The sequence below is a fragment of the Prenolepis imparis genome, unplaced genomic scaffold, assembly GCF_030444845.1.
Source record: "Prenolepis imparis isolate NDT839.2.m4 unplaced genomic scaffold, iyPreImpa1.0 SCAF_17, whole genome shotgun sequence".
Taxonomy (NCBI): Eukaryota; Metazoa; Arthropoda; class Insecta; order Hymenoptera; family Formicidae; genus Prenolepis; species Prenolepis imparis.
Window position 1 is genome coordinate 280,133 of NW_028141175.1, and position 16,479 is coordinate 296,611.

The window sequence follows — 16,479 nt, forward strand, 5'->3', positions numbered from 1 at the left end:
TTGATTTTCTGAGAGATCCTTGAAATTTTATTCTATTGCCTAGATAGAGAGAATTACATCCTTGGATATTTTCGGATCTGTAAATTGCACATCTGAATTTTCTTCAGATTCTTGGATAATGTATATAATAGTATTCATTTTCCATACATCTTTTTCTTTCCTCGGGTTTTCTCACACGTCCTTGGGCGTTATACATACCTGGATCTTGGGATCCTCAGATTGATGCACTATGAAAAATATATCGCAATTGTATTATATATATACCGTTTTATAGTTGCCTATTATTAACATATTACGATGGCATAGTGTTCAAAATAAAGGATTCCTCTCGTGTCGAACGAATCTTTTTAAATCATTGATTTTTCTATACTTATTTATAACAGGAACTATAGTGACATTCTGTCTATCGTATTTACTTTTTATATAAAGTGTAATTTATTTCTTTTAAGTTACTTTAAATTTAATTATTTTTAAATTTAATTATTTTTAATCTCTACTTTAATCTATGTACATGATTTGCTTCTAGTTTCTTTACTCAATCTTAAAATTTATGTTTATTTTAAGGGTGAGTCTTAATCATTTATAAACTTTCAAATAAAATGTATCTAAATATAGACGAATTGATTTTATATTTATTTTTTTGAGTTATTTGTCAATAAATGTGTTTGAAGTTGTCTATTTTTAGCTGCGTTTATTCCATTAATATATTTTATTAATATCATTAATGTTGAATACTTTATTTTTAGCTGCCCATCTGTAAATAACATTTTGAAAAAGGAATTTTTGCACCGAAACAGTCATGATGCACAAACATCTAGATACGACGCAGTCAAACCGAAAATGCCTAAGTGCGATCTTCGATACTGAAAGTACTAGTTTACACTCTAATATAAAATCATCTCTAGGGTGAAGTGTGTTCAAAAGTCCTACCATAAGGCCCTACGCGCAATAGAAAAAATATTAGGAATAAGAATAAATATTAAGCATTAGGCCTACTGCACAATATAAAAGTATAGAAATTAAGAACAGAAAATAAAAATATATCCATGTATCAACAGAAGCAGATAGATAGTAGAAGATAACAATAGATATTCTTTGCTTCTATTGAGGAATATTTTCTATTTTCTGTTCCTATTGCTTGTACTTTTGTATTGTGCAGGAAGCTTAATGCTTAATATTTATTCCTATTCCTAATATTTTTCCTATTGTGCGCAGGTCCTATCCCAAGGCTTAGAATTTCAAAATCGCACCCTTGAAAATGCTATTTGCACGACGCAGTTCATGTTACTTCGATTTTACCTTGTGTGAAAGGTTGAAAGTGGCGCGCAATATCAGAAAGAATAAAGGAGTGATAGAAAGCGGAATAAGTGCGTCCTAAATAAATATTCGTAGAAGAAGAAAGAAGCAGCACGATGGCTTATGGCCAAATACTACTGCGTCCCGATCTTCAGGATCTTCTGGATGAATACAGAAAAATACGCAATGTATGTATAAAAGAACTATACTTTTTATATCTGCTTGTAAAAGCAGAAATTTCAAGTGTCATAAAAATGTCATCTTCCAAACCACGTGGAAAACCAGTACAATCGATAGATTTGATAAATATAGTTTCGATTTCCGATAGAGATGCTCAAAATTAATCTTTAAAAAAATTGAATGATGAAAATTGAAAGGTAGATACATAAAAATAGCATGAAATTTTATATCTCGCTTTATTTTAACACGGTATCGTATAAATTTTCTGTTAAATTTTTATTACCCTGATCGTATAAATTCTCATCGAAAAAACAATTAAAATTTGAAAGATTTTAATTGGGATCACTTTTTTTTAATTCCAGAGTTTCTTCATTTTCTTTTACACATACATTATTATTATTTTACTATATTATTTTATTATTTTATATTATACTTATATATTATTTTTATCATCGACAGTAATATTTTATATATTTGCCATGAGATTTAAACAAAACCCAATTTAATTTTAAAAATCTTTTGACAAAAGAAATAGAAAGTATGATAGATCCTAATGCGCGGCAGGAATTTTCCGCGCTTTATGCTTTCAGCGAGACACAGGAAAAGTCCTTGGAATGCGAGCGCGAACGATCGAGAAAGTTGCAGAACAAATTAAATGAAGTACTTTGCTTGTTAATGAAGCGCGAGGAAAATCACAAGGTATCCTTGGCTAGATTCGAGAAGGAGAATAAACAGCTGCACAGTATCTTAGTCGCTACACAACGAGAATGCGAACGTGATAAGCTCCTAAACAATGACAAAGGTGAGAAAAGCATTTAATTTTTTTTTTAATCTCGATTTGTGGTATATCTTTTCGTGTACATAAGTAAAATTGTAATTTAAATTAAAACTTCGAATTTTTTAATTTGTTCTTTTGCAAAATTATACTTTAAGAATGTTGCGAGTCTTTATATGTATAAGAATAATTATAAATTAATTAATAAAAAGTTAATTGTATAAAAAAAATATGATTTAAAAAATGGTAGAAACGAAAATTCGCAGAAAAGAATAAATAAAAAAAGTGGAAACTAAAAATTACTTTGGTGCAGTTCCTAAATTGCAGGCCGAAATCAATTTTTTGCGCATGCAAGTAGTACAACTCGAGGAAAAGCACAGGCAACAGTTAATGTCACAGAATAAACGTCACGAGGATGAGATTTTGAAGTACAAACATCGTTTAGAGAACATGGATGTGAAATTGCTGATGGTATTAATTATTAATTACTTGTTACGCGCGTTTATTTATTTAATAAATTTATCGAAATTCTCTCTACATAATGTGTGTGTAAGACAAAAAAAGAGGATAAAATTCATTTATATAAGTCGATAATTATTTATTTAATTGAGCTATGAATTAAATTATATTCAGCGCATTATATCCTAAAGTGTAAATTTCGTTTGTTTATCGCAAAGAAGCAACATGTGGTCTTGGAGAAGTTTCAAGGGACAAAAAATGGATCAAGGGCTCATCCTGCCCTTATAAATGAAGAAAATAAAGAGGAAAAAAAGAAAAATCGAATTGGCAAGTAAGTTGGCAAAATTATTTTAATTTTGATTTTTAATTTAGATAATTATTAAATAATATCGAGAACATAATTTTAATATCTTTAAAATTTTGCACATTGAAAAATTTTATCACAAAGAGTAAAGCAAAATATATATATATATATATACATATATATATATATATATATATATATAATTTATTAATAATCTTCTCCAAGTTTTTTAAATATAGTAACTATATTATATTAAAAAGATTTTTTTAAAATTAGAAGTTTGTTAATTTTTTTAAGATCTGGAAATTTAAAAAGAAAAATATAATATAACGAATATTATATACATATAATATTATTATATATAATAAATATATATAACGATCTGACGGAAAAATATATTAATAATATAAAATTATGATTGTTTTAAGATTGCCTGGATTAGAAATAGTTAGATTAGAAAAAGTCGCCCGTAAAAGAAGAAAATTATTTCTAAAAGACGAGGAAACCATCGTTGACATTATTTAAAGATAATATTACTTATTGTAAATTATCATAACATATATACATATAAGTATGAAAAGAATTTCAGTTTCAGTTACAACTTGCATAATTATATATAATATAATTATAATTTATTTTTATTTGTTACGTTGTGTTTTGACCAAAGAAACTATAAAAAAGTTAATACAAATATAAATTAAATTAAATAAATTAATCTAATGTGAGTTACTGGCTAATAAATAATAATAATAAAGATGACTTAATTGCAAATTTTTTCGATTAAAAATTCTTAATTAATTAAAACCTTCAATTGAGCATATAACAATATTATTTGTGTGTAATATATCCCATATTATCGAGTAATTTATCTATTCATTTCTGGTCCGAGAGAAACTAATCCTTTTATTTCCTAATTCGACGATTGAGTGAGTTCCAGCTGTTTGTGTAGTCGATCTTCAGGTGACCGTATGTGTTTAAATGTCCAATATGTGATGGACAGATCGCTTCCGCTGTACATCTGTCTTTATCTGTGTGAATTGCATACGGCCAGCATCTTTCTTCTTGTAGAGGATGTCTAGAATATTCTTGAACAAATAATAAAGTTTACGTAAATCAATAGAGAAAGAGGCAAGAAGAAGCTGAAAAGGAGAGATCCATATATACAATTCAAAAATTGTGAGTATATTTCAATATATGTATTTTTTGTCTTTATCTTTTCTTCAAATTAATCTAAATATAAAACTATATGATCAATCAATTTCCAAAGAATAAATGTTGAAAATTACATATCACTCGTACTTTGTACTGTTCATTTATATTAAATATAAGTCGAAAAGATAGGAGATTCCACGTATATATATATTTTTAATAAAAAAAAGATATATACTTTTTACATTTATCTTTTCAGAAAAAAAAGAAATCAAACTTCGCATTTCATATAAAAAAAAGCCTCAATCATTTATTATATACTTTCCGCGAACAACTGATGCTCGCGCGTGAACACTGCAAATTTTGCGCACGATTTAATATCTGGGAGAGAAAGTTTACGCGATGAAAATTACAATTACACGCTCGAAGATCGATTCATACATCGATGTACATACGGATTCGCGCACGAGCGCATCGCAACAAGGAATTCTTGCGACATCGTGTCGCGCCATAAGACATTATAGTATAACGACAGCACGTATAAAAAAACTTTCTAACGCGTTACGGACCATAGAAATCGTTCGATTTCTCGAGGTGCATTTCGAATGGAAAACTATAGAAAATAGTATTTTATGCGTCTGACCATTCTGGTCTTTTTTTTCTCCAGTCTACGCCGTGAAATCTGTAAAATCAGACTCGCGCTATATTTGCCAACGACATATAATCATCATTAGAGACTATAATGTTTAACGATTTCATTATATCTGTGAAAACATCAATATCATGGCATTTAATTTCAGTTTTACATTTTTAATTGTCGAGTCATCCTATTAGAGAAACGTTTTTCACACGTTACAATTTGAAAACTCATTTTAAAGTTAGTAGAAAACTCTATAAAATTAAAACATTACATTTTAAAGTCTATTAAATTTTTCGAACGAGAAATTACAAAATTAAATATTTGATATATATTTTTAGCTTATGGAATAAATCAATATATACTTTAATAAATCGTCGTTTTGAAAAAATACAATGAAATATAATCAAGCGAATATATTTTAATATATATAATTAAATTATTAAAACATATTTATATGTAAAAATGTCAAAGAGATCACATACTAAAGTATTATATAATTTTCAGATAATTCCGAGCTGGTATAGACGAACCTTACCGAATAATCCAGGCGTGTAAACCGGAAACGGTGCAGTGTAATCCATTCTCTCATCCTCGTAGATAGTTTGCTGATAATAGAAGCCATTGTTTGTTGGCTTAATTGGTCTACGGTACAGTTCTTGCGCATATGGGGAACCATCGTGTTCCGGTTCTTTCGATGAGGGTGAGGCATACCTGAAAAATTTAGAATAAATCAATCGATTAAGGATTAATCGGCGAAGGAAGAGAACGAGAATAAACTTATTAAGCTTACTAAACTTCAACTTAAAAATTTGTCATCATTATCGAAATTAAAAATATATTATCAAAATTAATAATTCTCTTTAAGAATTTGTGAAAATTGATCTGTACTGCTTCAAGAGTCAGATTAATATTTTCAAGTTCCTAAAAGAATATATAGCTTTTTCGTTTTATATTGTATATATAATTTAAATAATAAAAAATTTAATATAATTTCAAGTTATAAATATTTAAATATTAATAAATATTTTAATTTATGTTAGAGATTCCAGATAGATACATACATACATTTTTGGCATGAAAAAGACTTCTTTTTTCTAAATTATATCTCGAAATAGGATGAGAAAAAAACTCATATGTTTTTTCACTTTTAATATAATAGCCTAATGTGTAGTTGCAGACCCTCAATTTTATATGTCGGATTTTCTCTCGTGTATTACCAGCATTCCGAGTATGTTCGCGCATCGCGGGAAGAACGTTCCTCGTTTGTGGGAGGACGTCGCGTACGACGCGGCACCTCGGCGACGCTGTGACGGCGTAGATAAGCGTAGTTCTCCAGGTCCCACGGGTCCACGTAATGACGACCGCCAGCGTCACTTCCGGAACTCCCGGAGGTCGAGTTTCGGGAGTCCACCGTGCTCCAGTAGATCGACGATTCCGCCGGCATTTTCTTTTATTTCGATGGAGCTTTTTTCGGAAGAGAAAAAGTGTTATAAAATTCTTTTCGCGAATGGAAATGTTTACCGGTCTATTATGCAATGTATTAGATCTATATTAATCTAGCTAATCATATTATTAAATTAATCGTCACAAGCGTTATATTTCATTTTTGATATCACAATTTTTTATCAAATAAAAATCAGTTTTTTATTAATAGCAATTATATGTATACTATACAGAGTACATATATGTGCAATACTCTATAGCATTATCTATCATCTTTCATTTGATAATCAACTTTTTGTTATTTTCTTTTTTTATATTTCCTTTTATTATCTATTTGTTTATGAAAGAATGTCTTACCTGGATAATTAGAAATCTTCTTTCTTGTCTTTCCACACGTAAAATCTTTAGATGAATATGTTGAAAATATTTATTACACTTAACAAATATTTAATAAACTTTAATTTATATTAATTCAACATTAATTAATCTCATATTTAATAACAAATTTCTTTCATTTTTTTTACTTTTCTATTTGTAAAAAATTTCCACTTTTTTCACGTTTTTTTCCAAAATAATTGTATATATGTTATCTATTTGTTATATTTTTACGTTTCTATATTATTATTAAACTCATGTATGTATATTATATATAATATGTGATCTTGATTAGATATTTACAATTTTCTTGTAATAGCACGCCGATTTAAGTCGCTCTTCCTCGGTCCTTGTGCAAGAGTCGCGCACGCTGCGAGTGCAGTTTTGCTTCTGTGGCCGCAAAAGCAGAAACATTTCCCGCCGTTGCGCTCTTCTTGGTGAAACCTCACGTACACTTTCACGCCCGCATGCGAATCTTGTGGCCCAATCATCGCATTCTGAATCCTATGATGATGTGTATTGAGCGGAATCAGAGCACGCACGTGTGTACTATTCAAGGACAGACTACTTTCGACAGTACTCGAAAGATGAATCGAAACTTCTTTTCACGATTTACCCACATACACACATCTCTTATTTGAAAAGTAGATCCAAAAGACTTTGTCCCGAAATTCTCACTCTGAATTTTAAATCGGTAAATCTTTAATTTGGAATACTAATAGACATTCAAATGTTTCTCGTAGATTCATGAATTTTTATATACATGAAACATTAAATTACTTAAAAATTGCACGATTATGAAATAATAATATAAACTCAAGAATTGTTTAATATTTTATTTGTATGCATAAATATCTTCTTAATTAAATTTCTACTTTGAATAATAAAAATTAAGGTTTCAGGATTAAAATATGAGGTATATCTGCATATATCTAACAATAAGTATATAAATCAACAACTTTGACGTAATTTTTTTATTCATTCATATAATTTGTTCGCTTGTCAAACAGAAAAAAGGCATCCTAAAGAGATAGAAAGAGATGAATAGTTGACTATATTAGCTTAAATAAAAAAAAATTATGCTATTATTATATACACTCTTGTTTGTTTGGTTTATATGTAATAATAAAATAACTCTCGATATTCTTCAACGAATCTAGGAAGAAAAACTACATGTCATGATAATATCTAAACCTCTAATCTTTATCTGGACTTACAGTAATATTACGTTTGTGTATTTTTTTCCTAATACTTTGTTCGATATCAGATATATCAGAGTTATTAATAATAACTGTTTATCTTTGTTAATCTCTCTCTGATTAGTAAAGTTTTTTGTTCTTCGATATCTAAATATACGTGTATATCTAGACGTTTCTAAAATCTCGAATTCTATAATCCTTAAATCCTAGATTGCTTAGGATCCTCAAAGTCTTTCCAGTTTAAGTCTTTGGATTCATGAATTTCACTTTAAAGAAAAAAAAAAAACATTTTTTAAACTTAAAGTTTTTTTTAGATTTTTAGAACTTTAAGTTCTGTAATATCCTTTTTTTGATTTTTAGTTTGTAAGTTTTTATAAATCTTGAACTCTCCTAGATTTTTTACTGTAAGATACAAAATATTTTATGAAACATGTGTCAACTTTTGACACAAGTTTTACGAAACATTCTATATGTGTATGTGTGTATATTTTTGTACGTATATCTATTACGGTAAACTTCAAACTTAAAATTTAACTTAAATGTTTAATTAGCGGCAGATTTATTAGTATGAAGTTTAACATCAGGATGTTTCTGAAACTCTGGGATGCCAAGAGATAATAACACAATAACAATGTTCTAAAACTATGATTAAAAATTTATATTAATTATTTCGTTAAATAATAATTAAATGTTAATAAAATATATATAATTATATAATATATAAGTATATATATTTACATATATTTTTTTATAATAAAATTGAAATAATTTTTAACTATAGATAAAAAATGTAGATTTGCCACTAATTGTTTCACACATACACATACAATTCGCGTACAAACACATACTCGGATAGGATAAACCGATAATAATTATACATCTTGATTATCTTGACAATTATGCGAATGGAAGAAAAACTTGTCAAACATAAGTTTTACGATACAAATGGAGTTTCACAATATATATATAATCTTAACTTATTATGCAATTTTTGTTCGATAAATGTTCTTCCTATTCGCACGTTTCGAAGAATGTTGAAAATACTAATTGCTATTGATTTATCTTTTATACCAACTAAGTATTATTTAATAATCTCAACTTTCTTTCGACAATACTATCATTATAAAGTGTAGTTTTTTATAACTGTCCCAAAAATTCATTAACAAGACTTTGTAATTGTAAGTCCAGATAAAAATCAACAACATATCACAGTTTCAGATTTATATTACGTTTTAAGAGTAGTCACACTAGTAGTATCTTTATCAATATCACCTATCAATATCGATTATGCACAACTGTTTTACACCGTCCAAGCATCAGTCACGTTTAACATTAAATTGTGCTATAGAACGGAATGCAAAAGCTCGACAAAAAAATCCACAAGCAATCTCAGGCAGATCACTTTCACCGTTTCCCGATTTTCGAAATTCTTGTCAATTGCTTTTGTCCATAAACAAACAATATAGTTACAGCTATATCGCAGGAAGTTTTGAAACATCGACCGTGGTTATTTCTCATCTCGTCTGATCGAGCAATAACGAAGCTGCCATTTCTACATCGTACTTAGTCTGCTTCAGAGCGCTTTCGCACTGTTGTTTATTAGCCAAGCCCAACCTGCAAAGAATGAAAAAATGGATCGCATCATAACTTTCTCCCTTTTTTTACACACATTATCTAGCTTGAATATCTCGAAGTATGAATTTTGCACGGCGGCAAATAACTGTATAACTGTAATATATAAACGCCGAATCATAATGTCTCTATTTTACAGCAGCAGAGTTAATCTAGGCGTAAAGAAATCGATTCGCAAAGGAAGGAATCGAGGTCTTACCTCACGAGACTTTCGACCTTCGCCTGCCTATCTCTCGCGATCTGCTTGGCGGCCTGATTCGTGTCCCAGCCGGTCGCCTGCAGCGCGGTCAGCACCTCCTGCTGCGACGCATCCGCGGCCTCCTTCTGCACCTTCATGATCCTGCTCGCTCGAAACTCGTCGCTCAGCGACATCACCAATTGCTGGGAGGCCCCGGTGAGCGGTGGACTAGTACCGGTTTGATGTTGATTGACTTGCAGCAGGTTAACCTTGACGGCGGCCAGGTCGTTCACCGTCGATGATCCGGATATATTTCTCGCTGACGTAGAGGTTTCAGTTTGCAGCAGATTGGAGGGTCCGCTCAAGTTGCACTTGGTGGTTGTGGAATAATGATTCTGCGTGTAACCATTTTGACCGGATTTATGCGGACTCCAGATCGAAGGAGGAGGTGGTGGTGGCGGATTGTAAACTGGCGGCTGCTTCAGATAAGGACTAAAGTCGCAAGAGTGTCCCTGGATAGGCTGATTCCTGCCAATCATAGTCTTTTGTTGCTGTTGATTGCTAGTCATTTCCTGAGCGTTTGTTTGGCTCGATTCCCCGCTCAGGTTATTAGAGTAGTAATTTCGCAATATATTCTGCTGAACAGTCTTATTGTAGAGAGTATTGAATTCGTTCTGAGACAGTTGCTCTAGATTAGGCACCTGTAAAATATTTAAAACTCGTTTAGCCTAATTGTTGCACATAATGTTATCGTTTTTTTTTTTTTTTTTTTTTTTTTTTACGTATTACCTAATTTTGCAATTATCATTAAATTTGATAATTTAGAAGAAAAAGTTACTTCCGAAATCTACTATATAATCACGAAAATTTATTATACATACCGTTTGTTTTAATTCGGCGTACACTTGTTCGGATAAAAGCGTGGCAGGCTTCTGTTGCAGTTGCTGCAAATCATTCTGTATGTGAGCGATCTTGTGGATATTACTCGCGCCGGACGACATTGGCACATTCTGAAGATAGGTTTGATGCAAAGCGGCGCTGCTCTGATTCTGACTCATCGTCGGACAGGTCTGCGCTTGATTGGCGGAAGCGGCCTTGGAGATATTGCAAGATCCGTATAGAGAGGATTCGCTCACGCTACCGGAAGCGCGATTGGCAGTTTGAAGCAAACCAAGAGCAACGCTCGATGCATTATAATTCTGGCTGCCGGTTGACGAACAAGCCTGCATCTGATTCAAGCTCGCTTTAGCGGCGTTCGCGACATCGTATTGAGGATCGTTTGTGACGCTGTTAGTGGCAACCTGCAGCAAATTGAAGACACCCTGGCCAAGGTTCGATGAACTTTGAAGACAACCTTCAGTGTTCGCTGAACAAGCTTGAGCTTGATTAAACGTGGTCTTGGCAAGATTGCTGGGACCATGTTGAGCCTCGTTCGCGTTACCAGCGATGGTACCGGTGGTTCCGTGAAGCAGATTGATATTACCCTGATTGATATGCGTTGTATTTGGAGAATGATTATGATTCGATGAGCAAGCTTGTGATTGGGTGGAGATGGCTTTGGCGACATTGGAGGGACCATGTTGACTCTGATCGTTCGCACCGGTATTAATGTTGCGGATGACTTGATGAAGCAGATTAACGCTTCCCTGAGCCACCGAAACGGGCGTTAACGTCTGACATGTAGTAGTCAACTTGGCCAGGCGCATGTTTTGATCCTGCTGGTCTGCCTCAATCTGCTTTCGCCACATTTTATTTAATATGTCATCGGTGGTCAACTCTGAGCGTTGCTCATCCTGGGGACGCGGTTTCTGAATGTTCGTACTTTTCGACTGCCACGAGTTTTGTACTTTGCTAGTAGATGGTGTCGACGAGAACGATGCTGGACGATCCGTCGTCGTCACCGGCGATTTTGACTTCTTGTGCGGCGGAGACTTCAACACTGGTATGACCGACAAGGATCTGGCGGCATCTTCTACCGTCGTCGAGAGCTGCTGAGTCGACGCTGAACCCTGTTGTAACTTGTCTTGCGACGAGCGCAAGTAATTCGCGCCTCCCCGTTCCTGGGAGCTCTCTTCACCGTTGGCAGAATTCGTGTTCTTCGTCGCCTCCTTTTCACCCAAGTGCTTCTCCAGCTCGGCCAAGAAGGCGGGATCCAGCTTTCTCGTGGCATTGGCACTAGAGTTGGAATTTAGCGACAACTCGTTCATACTTCGTGCGAGCTCGCAATTGGATTTTGGCTTGGACGGACTCGTGTTTGGTCCGATGGAGGGAGGAGGCGGCGGAAGAGGAGCGGCTACGAACGACGACGCGGGTTCTCTTCCATCGGAGACATTGGCATACGTCTGCGCGGCGGAAGAATTCCGTAGATCCTCCGGCCAGGTAGACCAGTTTGATCCGCAAGGGCTAATCTTGTCTATCTCGCTATAGTGATTCGCGTCGTCACCCTCCGCATTCGTGTTCACGTTCAGATTCACCGCGTCCTGCCGACGCTCCTTATTCAGATTCAACGAGTACTGGCGAGCTTCCTGAGAACATAATAAACAGAACGAGCGATGCAGAACATAAATAATTAAAGAGTTGAATGTCAATTATCGTTATATTTAATTTGGAAAAATTATTTTTTTAAATGAATTACATAATTACTTGATAAATATAATTACCAATTTTTAAATAATCAAAACTCAGATAATTCTGTGAACATGTGTAATACGCAGTGCTATTTCTCAGAGAGAGAGAGAGACTCAGTTTCGTAGGTCATATGTATTAATCTCTATTTATCAATATTAAGCAATCAATTTATTCAATATTCGCGGCTGAAAATCGATATCGGATTTATAAGTGATACAGATAAAATATAGGACTTTCAATATGTCGACGTACCTCTGTATCAGTAGAATCAGCAACGAAATTCGCGGTGGTTTGAACGTGGTCGCCTCCCGCATCTTGATTGTCCACATTTCCGTACATCTGCGTCTGCAGATAGCGACTGGCGACTTCGGTGGGCACATGACTATAATATCGCGAATGTGGCGGCTTCATGAACACCGCGGATGTATCGAAGGGATCAGAATACGCGGGATCCACGTTACCGGGAAAGTTGGCGTACGTCCTGCCCTCCTCGTCCTGCCAGGAGAGCTTCTCGCCGTCGATGGGCTCGTCTAAAATGTTGATCACTCGCCTGCATGCGACTTCCTCCTGCGCGCTCGTGCTTGCCAATTCCTCGGCGGTCAAATCAATCAAGTTATCCTCCTGGCTGACGCTCGAGGTCGACGTGGTCGACTGCGAGATCTTGATCGGACTCGATCGAACGTCGTTGCGCAGCTTCGTGTAATTGAATTGCTTCCTGCTGCGCGGGGTGCCGCAAGAGAATCTCTTCTTCGTCTGGTTGTCCGCCGCGGCCGCCACCAACACGTCCGGTGGATCCATCGGGTTCCTCAGGTACACATCGTCGATGTAGACGGGGCTGCCCCAGCTTTTGCCGAAAGGTGCGCCATGTCCGGTATGAATGAACGAGTTCTCCAATGGTTTGCTGATGTCCCCCGGCTGTTTTCGACGCATTGGATCGACCAGACAGCGCGGAAAGTGTGCCACCTGGAAGGTTCGCTGATTCTGACCCTTCCACCAGTAGTTCTCCGGACGCCCGTCGATAATTGCGATCTGGTCTCCAGGCTCGATGGACATCTTGCCAGATTCGTCGAAGGCGGTTAAAGCCTTCATTACGGACGGCACCATACCGGTCAACGATTCCTTCAACGAGGCGAACGTTGGCCTCTCCGAAGGTTCTCTCGCCCAGCAACGGAGCATCAACTCGTACATGTACGGAGGCGTCGCTTCCGGCTCGTGAAGCCGCTCGCCCTCGCGATCGATCTTTCGCAGTATCTCGGAACCGTTTAGACCCAGCCAGGGTTCCTCACCAAATGTTAGCATCTCCCAGAGCGTCACACCGAACATCCAGACATCCGATGCGTGGCTGAACTGTCGAGCCTTGAGAGACTCGGGAGCGCACCAAGGAAAAGGCACTTTCTTATGCTCGGTCATGACGTAGCAATCCTCTTGTTGAGGAAGCGCTCTCATCAGTCCAAAATCACCGATCTTGACTTTGTCGATCGTGCTCAACAGGACGTTTCTGCACGCCAGGTCGCGATGTAGAAAACGCTTCGCCTCCAAGTACGCCATACCTGTGGCGACCTGCAGGGCATAGTTGCAGAGAGTGAGAATCGAGATTCTGCTGCACTGCTGTCGCAAGTGATCGAGCAGGGCGCCCAAAGGCGCGAGCTCGGTCACCATCATCATCGGCTGCGACAGTACAACACCGTACAATCTGATGAGATTATGATGATCCAAGGTGTGCATCGCCTGAACCTCGGACACGAAGTCTTCTATGACGCTTGGCTGGGTAAGAGCGTCTGCCTTCAGGACTTTCACGGCGACAGGTAGAATTCGTCCAGAGGGGGAAGTCCATTCCCCTCTTCTAACTACACCGAAGCTACCGTCGCCCAGTTTGATGGACAGTACTACGTCCTTGTCCTGTATGAGACACGTCAGTGCCGAGGAAGTCTCGATGGGCTGCGAGGCTCGCTTGCTGCTCTTACTGCTGCTGCCCCCCGGTTTAATTTTCGTGATGAGAGTTTTCTTCCATTGGGTGCTTCGTCTCTTCTTTACCGCGTCCAGCAGACGCCTGACGCCGGGTTTCCCCAGACCGATCTTCTCGAGATCCTCCGGTTGAACGTAATCGAAGTGATGCAACCGAGTGATCTGTAGATCATCCCGTATTCGCGTGAAGAACTGAGAGAGCTGCACATCGTGCAACAGCTCCTGAAGCCACTCTATACCCTCGTCTTCTGCCATGATAACTACAGTACTTCCTTGCTCACTGAGATATCCAATACTCTACAAATGTGTATGTACAAATGTCTTTAATATACGTGCATATATATGGATTTAAGAAAATTTTTTTTCAGGTTTTCAAAACATCTCTCACTTTTTTTACACTAACATTAATTCCCTCTCATAATGTGGAGAGGAAATAAAATATTTATCACAGATACACTTTTTAATAAAAGTCTACTTTAGATCAAAGATATGATTTTGAGAAATGATAACATCAAGAAGAGATATTTGAAAATTTTTTGAAATTAAAACTTTCTTTATGGTTCTTTGTAATATGTCGTACATTTAAATGAAACTCTAACTCGAATATTTTATGCATCTAGAATAACTAATATTGACATAGCTTGAGAGATACTAAGTACAGAATATTTTATATTTAAACATTAACAAACCACTCCTTTTGCTATCTACATATTTCCAAAAATGGCAATGATTAATGACATTGAATATTACATCAAAGGTCGTTTAATTGATAAGTCTCTATATCATGGATTCTTATATTAATGTTATAATTTTGAGTAAGAGTTTTTTTAAGATTTAAGAACTTTAATTATTTTTAATTTAAAAATATAATCTTGAATTATGTCGAAGTTTTAATTCTACAGAATCTTAACCAAGTGAGTAAACTGTCAGCAGTCTGTCAGATGATTTGAGCGAAACCTGAGCTTGCAAATATGATACAATAATATATTGATAACAAGAATCAAGTAAAAATTATGTTCAATTTCTGCCATCACTGCTGTCAATTTCTTTGATAAATTCATCAGTTTTTATCATCAATCCAGACTGCTTGATTTTTGTTGTCATACTTTGACAAGCTTTGCTGTATTTTCTTTTTAGTTAGTATTCTGCTGATAACCTTGCATAAAGCAAATTCCTTATTAAATCCGTCATCATAGCTTCTTCCTGCCGACAAAATTTGTAGTAGAAATTTTACAAGAGCTCTGTTCTCTCTCGACACAGCTTGGCTATCTAGAAATCTATTCTTCCTTTCCTCTTTTCTTACTCTATATATATATATAAAAAAAAATACAATAGTAAACTAGACAGGTAAATCTTCCAATATGACAGTTCCCTTTTGTACCTCCTCTGCAGCGATAAATATTCTCCGAGAAAACAGCCGAGACTACTAACCTGCGGATCGCTTTTATCATCTTTCTCCGTCCAGGCAGCGTCCAGGGTCACCCGGGAAGAAGAGAAAAACCGCCGAGACTCCCGACGAGGCCTCTTAATCGGGACGGATTTCCCGAAACGTCGCTCGCTTCAGGGCGCTCGAGAGCGGCCTTCGCTCGCTCGGAATCCCCGACGACGCGCACTTTCACCCGACGGTTTTCCAGCGTGATGCATTCTCCGACGATCGCGTCCTAACCTAAAAAAGCCAGTGTCGCGGCCCCCCCCCCGAAAATAAATCCCCGTACGCGCACTCGCCGATTCTCGCGAACGAAGCTACGTGGTTACGAGGCGAACCGTCCTTTCGGTTCCGCTTCCGCGACTTCCCGACGTTCCGACGATTTTGCACGCACAACGAGACGAGATGAGAGCGATCGGGTGGGGGAAGAAGGAAAAAGAAAACAAAAAAAAAAGCGATCAAAATTGAATAATTTTCACCGTAATGTCACAGGCGGACTGCGCATGCGCGAGGCGGGTCGTGACATGCGCGGTGAATGCAACGTCAAGGTTGTGTTCTAATATCTTTTTGCGCATGCGCGTCGAACGTGATATTTCTTAGGCAGTATTCATAGGCCGATATTCATAGTCCGTTCTTATTTCAAGACCGTCTTAAGTAATGTCTTAAGATGCAAATATGGCTCTGTGATTGGTTAATCACATCTTAAGATTGTACTTAAGACATTCTTAAATATAAGAACCGACTATGAATACCGGCCATAGTCGGTTCTTATATTTAACGCTGGGTCCACAATAGGTGATTTAAGCCCTAAGCCTTAAGAAATTGATCAA

At 36.0% G+C, this 16,479-nt stretch overlaps 3 protein-coding genes across 6 annotated transcripts; 1 reads left to right on the forward strand and 2 right to left on the reverse strand.

The window, feature by feature from the left end:
- The first annotated feature begins 1,021 nt into the window (after positions 1-1,021).
- On the forward strand, positions 1,022-3,623 carry LOC145946506 (uncharacterized). The gene is made up of 5 exons (XM_083056120.1): positions 1,022-1,484; positions 2,041-2,278; positions 2,565-2,722; positions 2,929-3,041; positions 3,443-3,623. The coding sequence occupies exons 1-5, from the start codon at positions 1,413-1,415 to the stop codon at positions 3,537-3,539; spliced, it is 678 nt and encodes a 225-aa protein (XP_082912246.1). The 5' UTR covers positions 1,022-1,412; the 3' UTR covers positions 3,540-3,623.
- A 294-nt stretch (positions 3,624-3,917) lies between these two features.
- Positions 3,918-7,029, reverse strand: LOC145946507 (uncharacterized). 4 transcript variants are annotated; one of them, XM_083056123.1, is made up of 5 exons: positions 6,925-7,029; positions 6,604-6,631; positions 6,021-6,267; positions 5,339-5,514; positions 3,918-4,099 (listed from the first exon to the last, which is right to left on the reverse strand). In XM_083056123.1, the coding sequence occupies exons 3-5, from the start codon at positions 6,245-6,247 to the stop codon at positions 3,918-3,920; spliced, it is 585 nt and encodes a 194-aa protein (XP_082912249.1). In that variant the 5' UTR covers positions 6,248-6,267; positions 6,604-6,631; positions 6,925-7,029. The 4 variants fall into 4 exon arrangements, with proteins under 4 accessions (XP_082912249.1, XP_082912247.1, XP_082912250.1 ...); XM_083056121.1 differs by having other exon boundaries at positions 6,604-6,648; positions 6,925-7,008; XM_083056124.1 differs by having other exon boundaries at positions 6,604-6,626; positions 6,925-7,003.
- A 576-nt stretch (positions 7,030-7,605) lies between these two features.
- Ack (activated Cdc42 kinase) lies at positions 7,606-16,088 on the reverse strand. Its single transcript, XM_083056190.1, has 5 exons — positions 15,655-16,088; positions 12,511-14,520; positions 10,512-12,155; positions 9,652-10,331; positions 7,606-9,434 (listed from the first exon to the last, which is right to left on the reverse strand). Exons 2-5 carry the CDS (start codon positions 14,476-14,478, stop codon positions 9,335-9,337), a joined length of 4,392 nt encoding a protein of 1,463 aa, XP_082912316.1. The 5' UTR covers positions 14,479-14,520; positions 15,655-16,088; the 3' UTR covers positions 7,606-9,334.
- Positions 16,089-16,479: the final 391 nt, after the last annotated feature.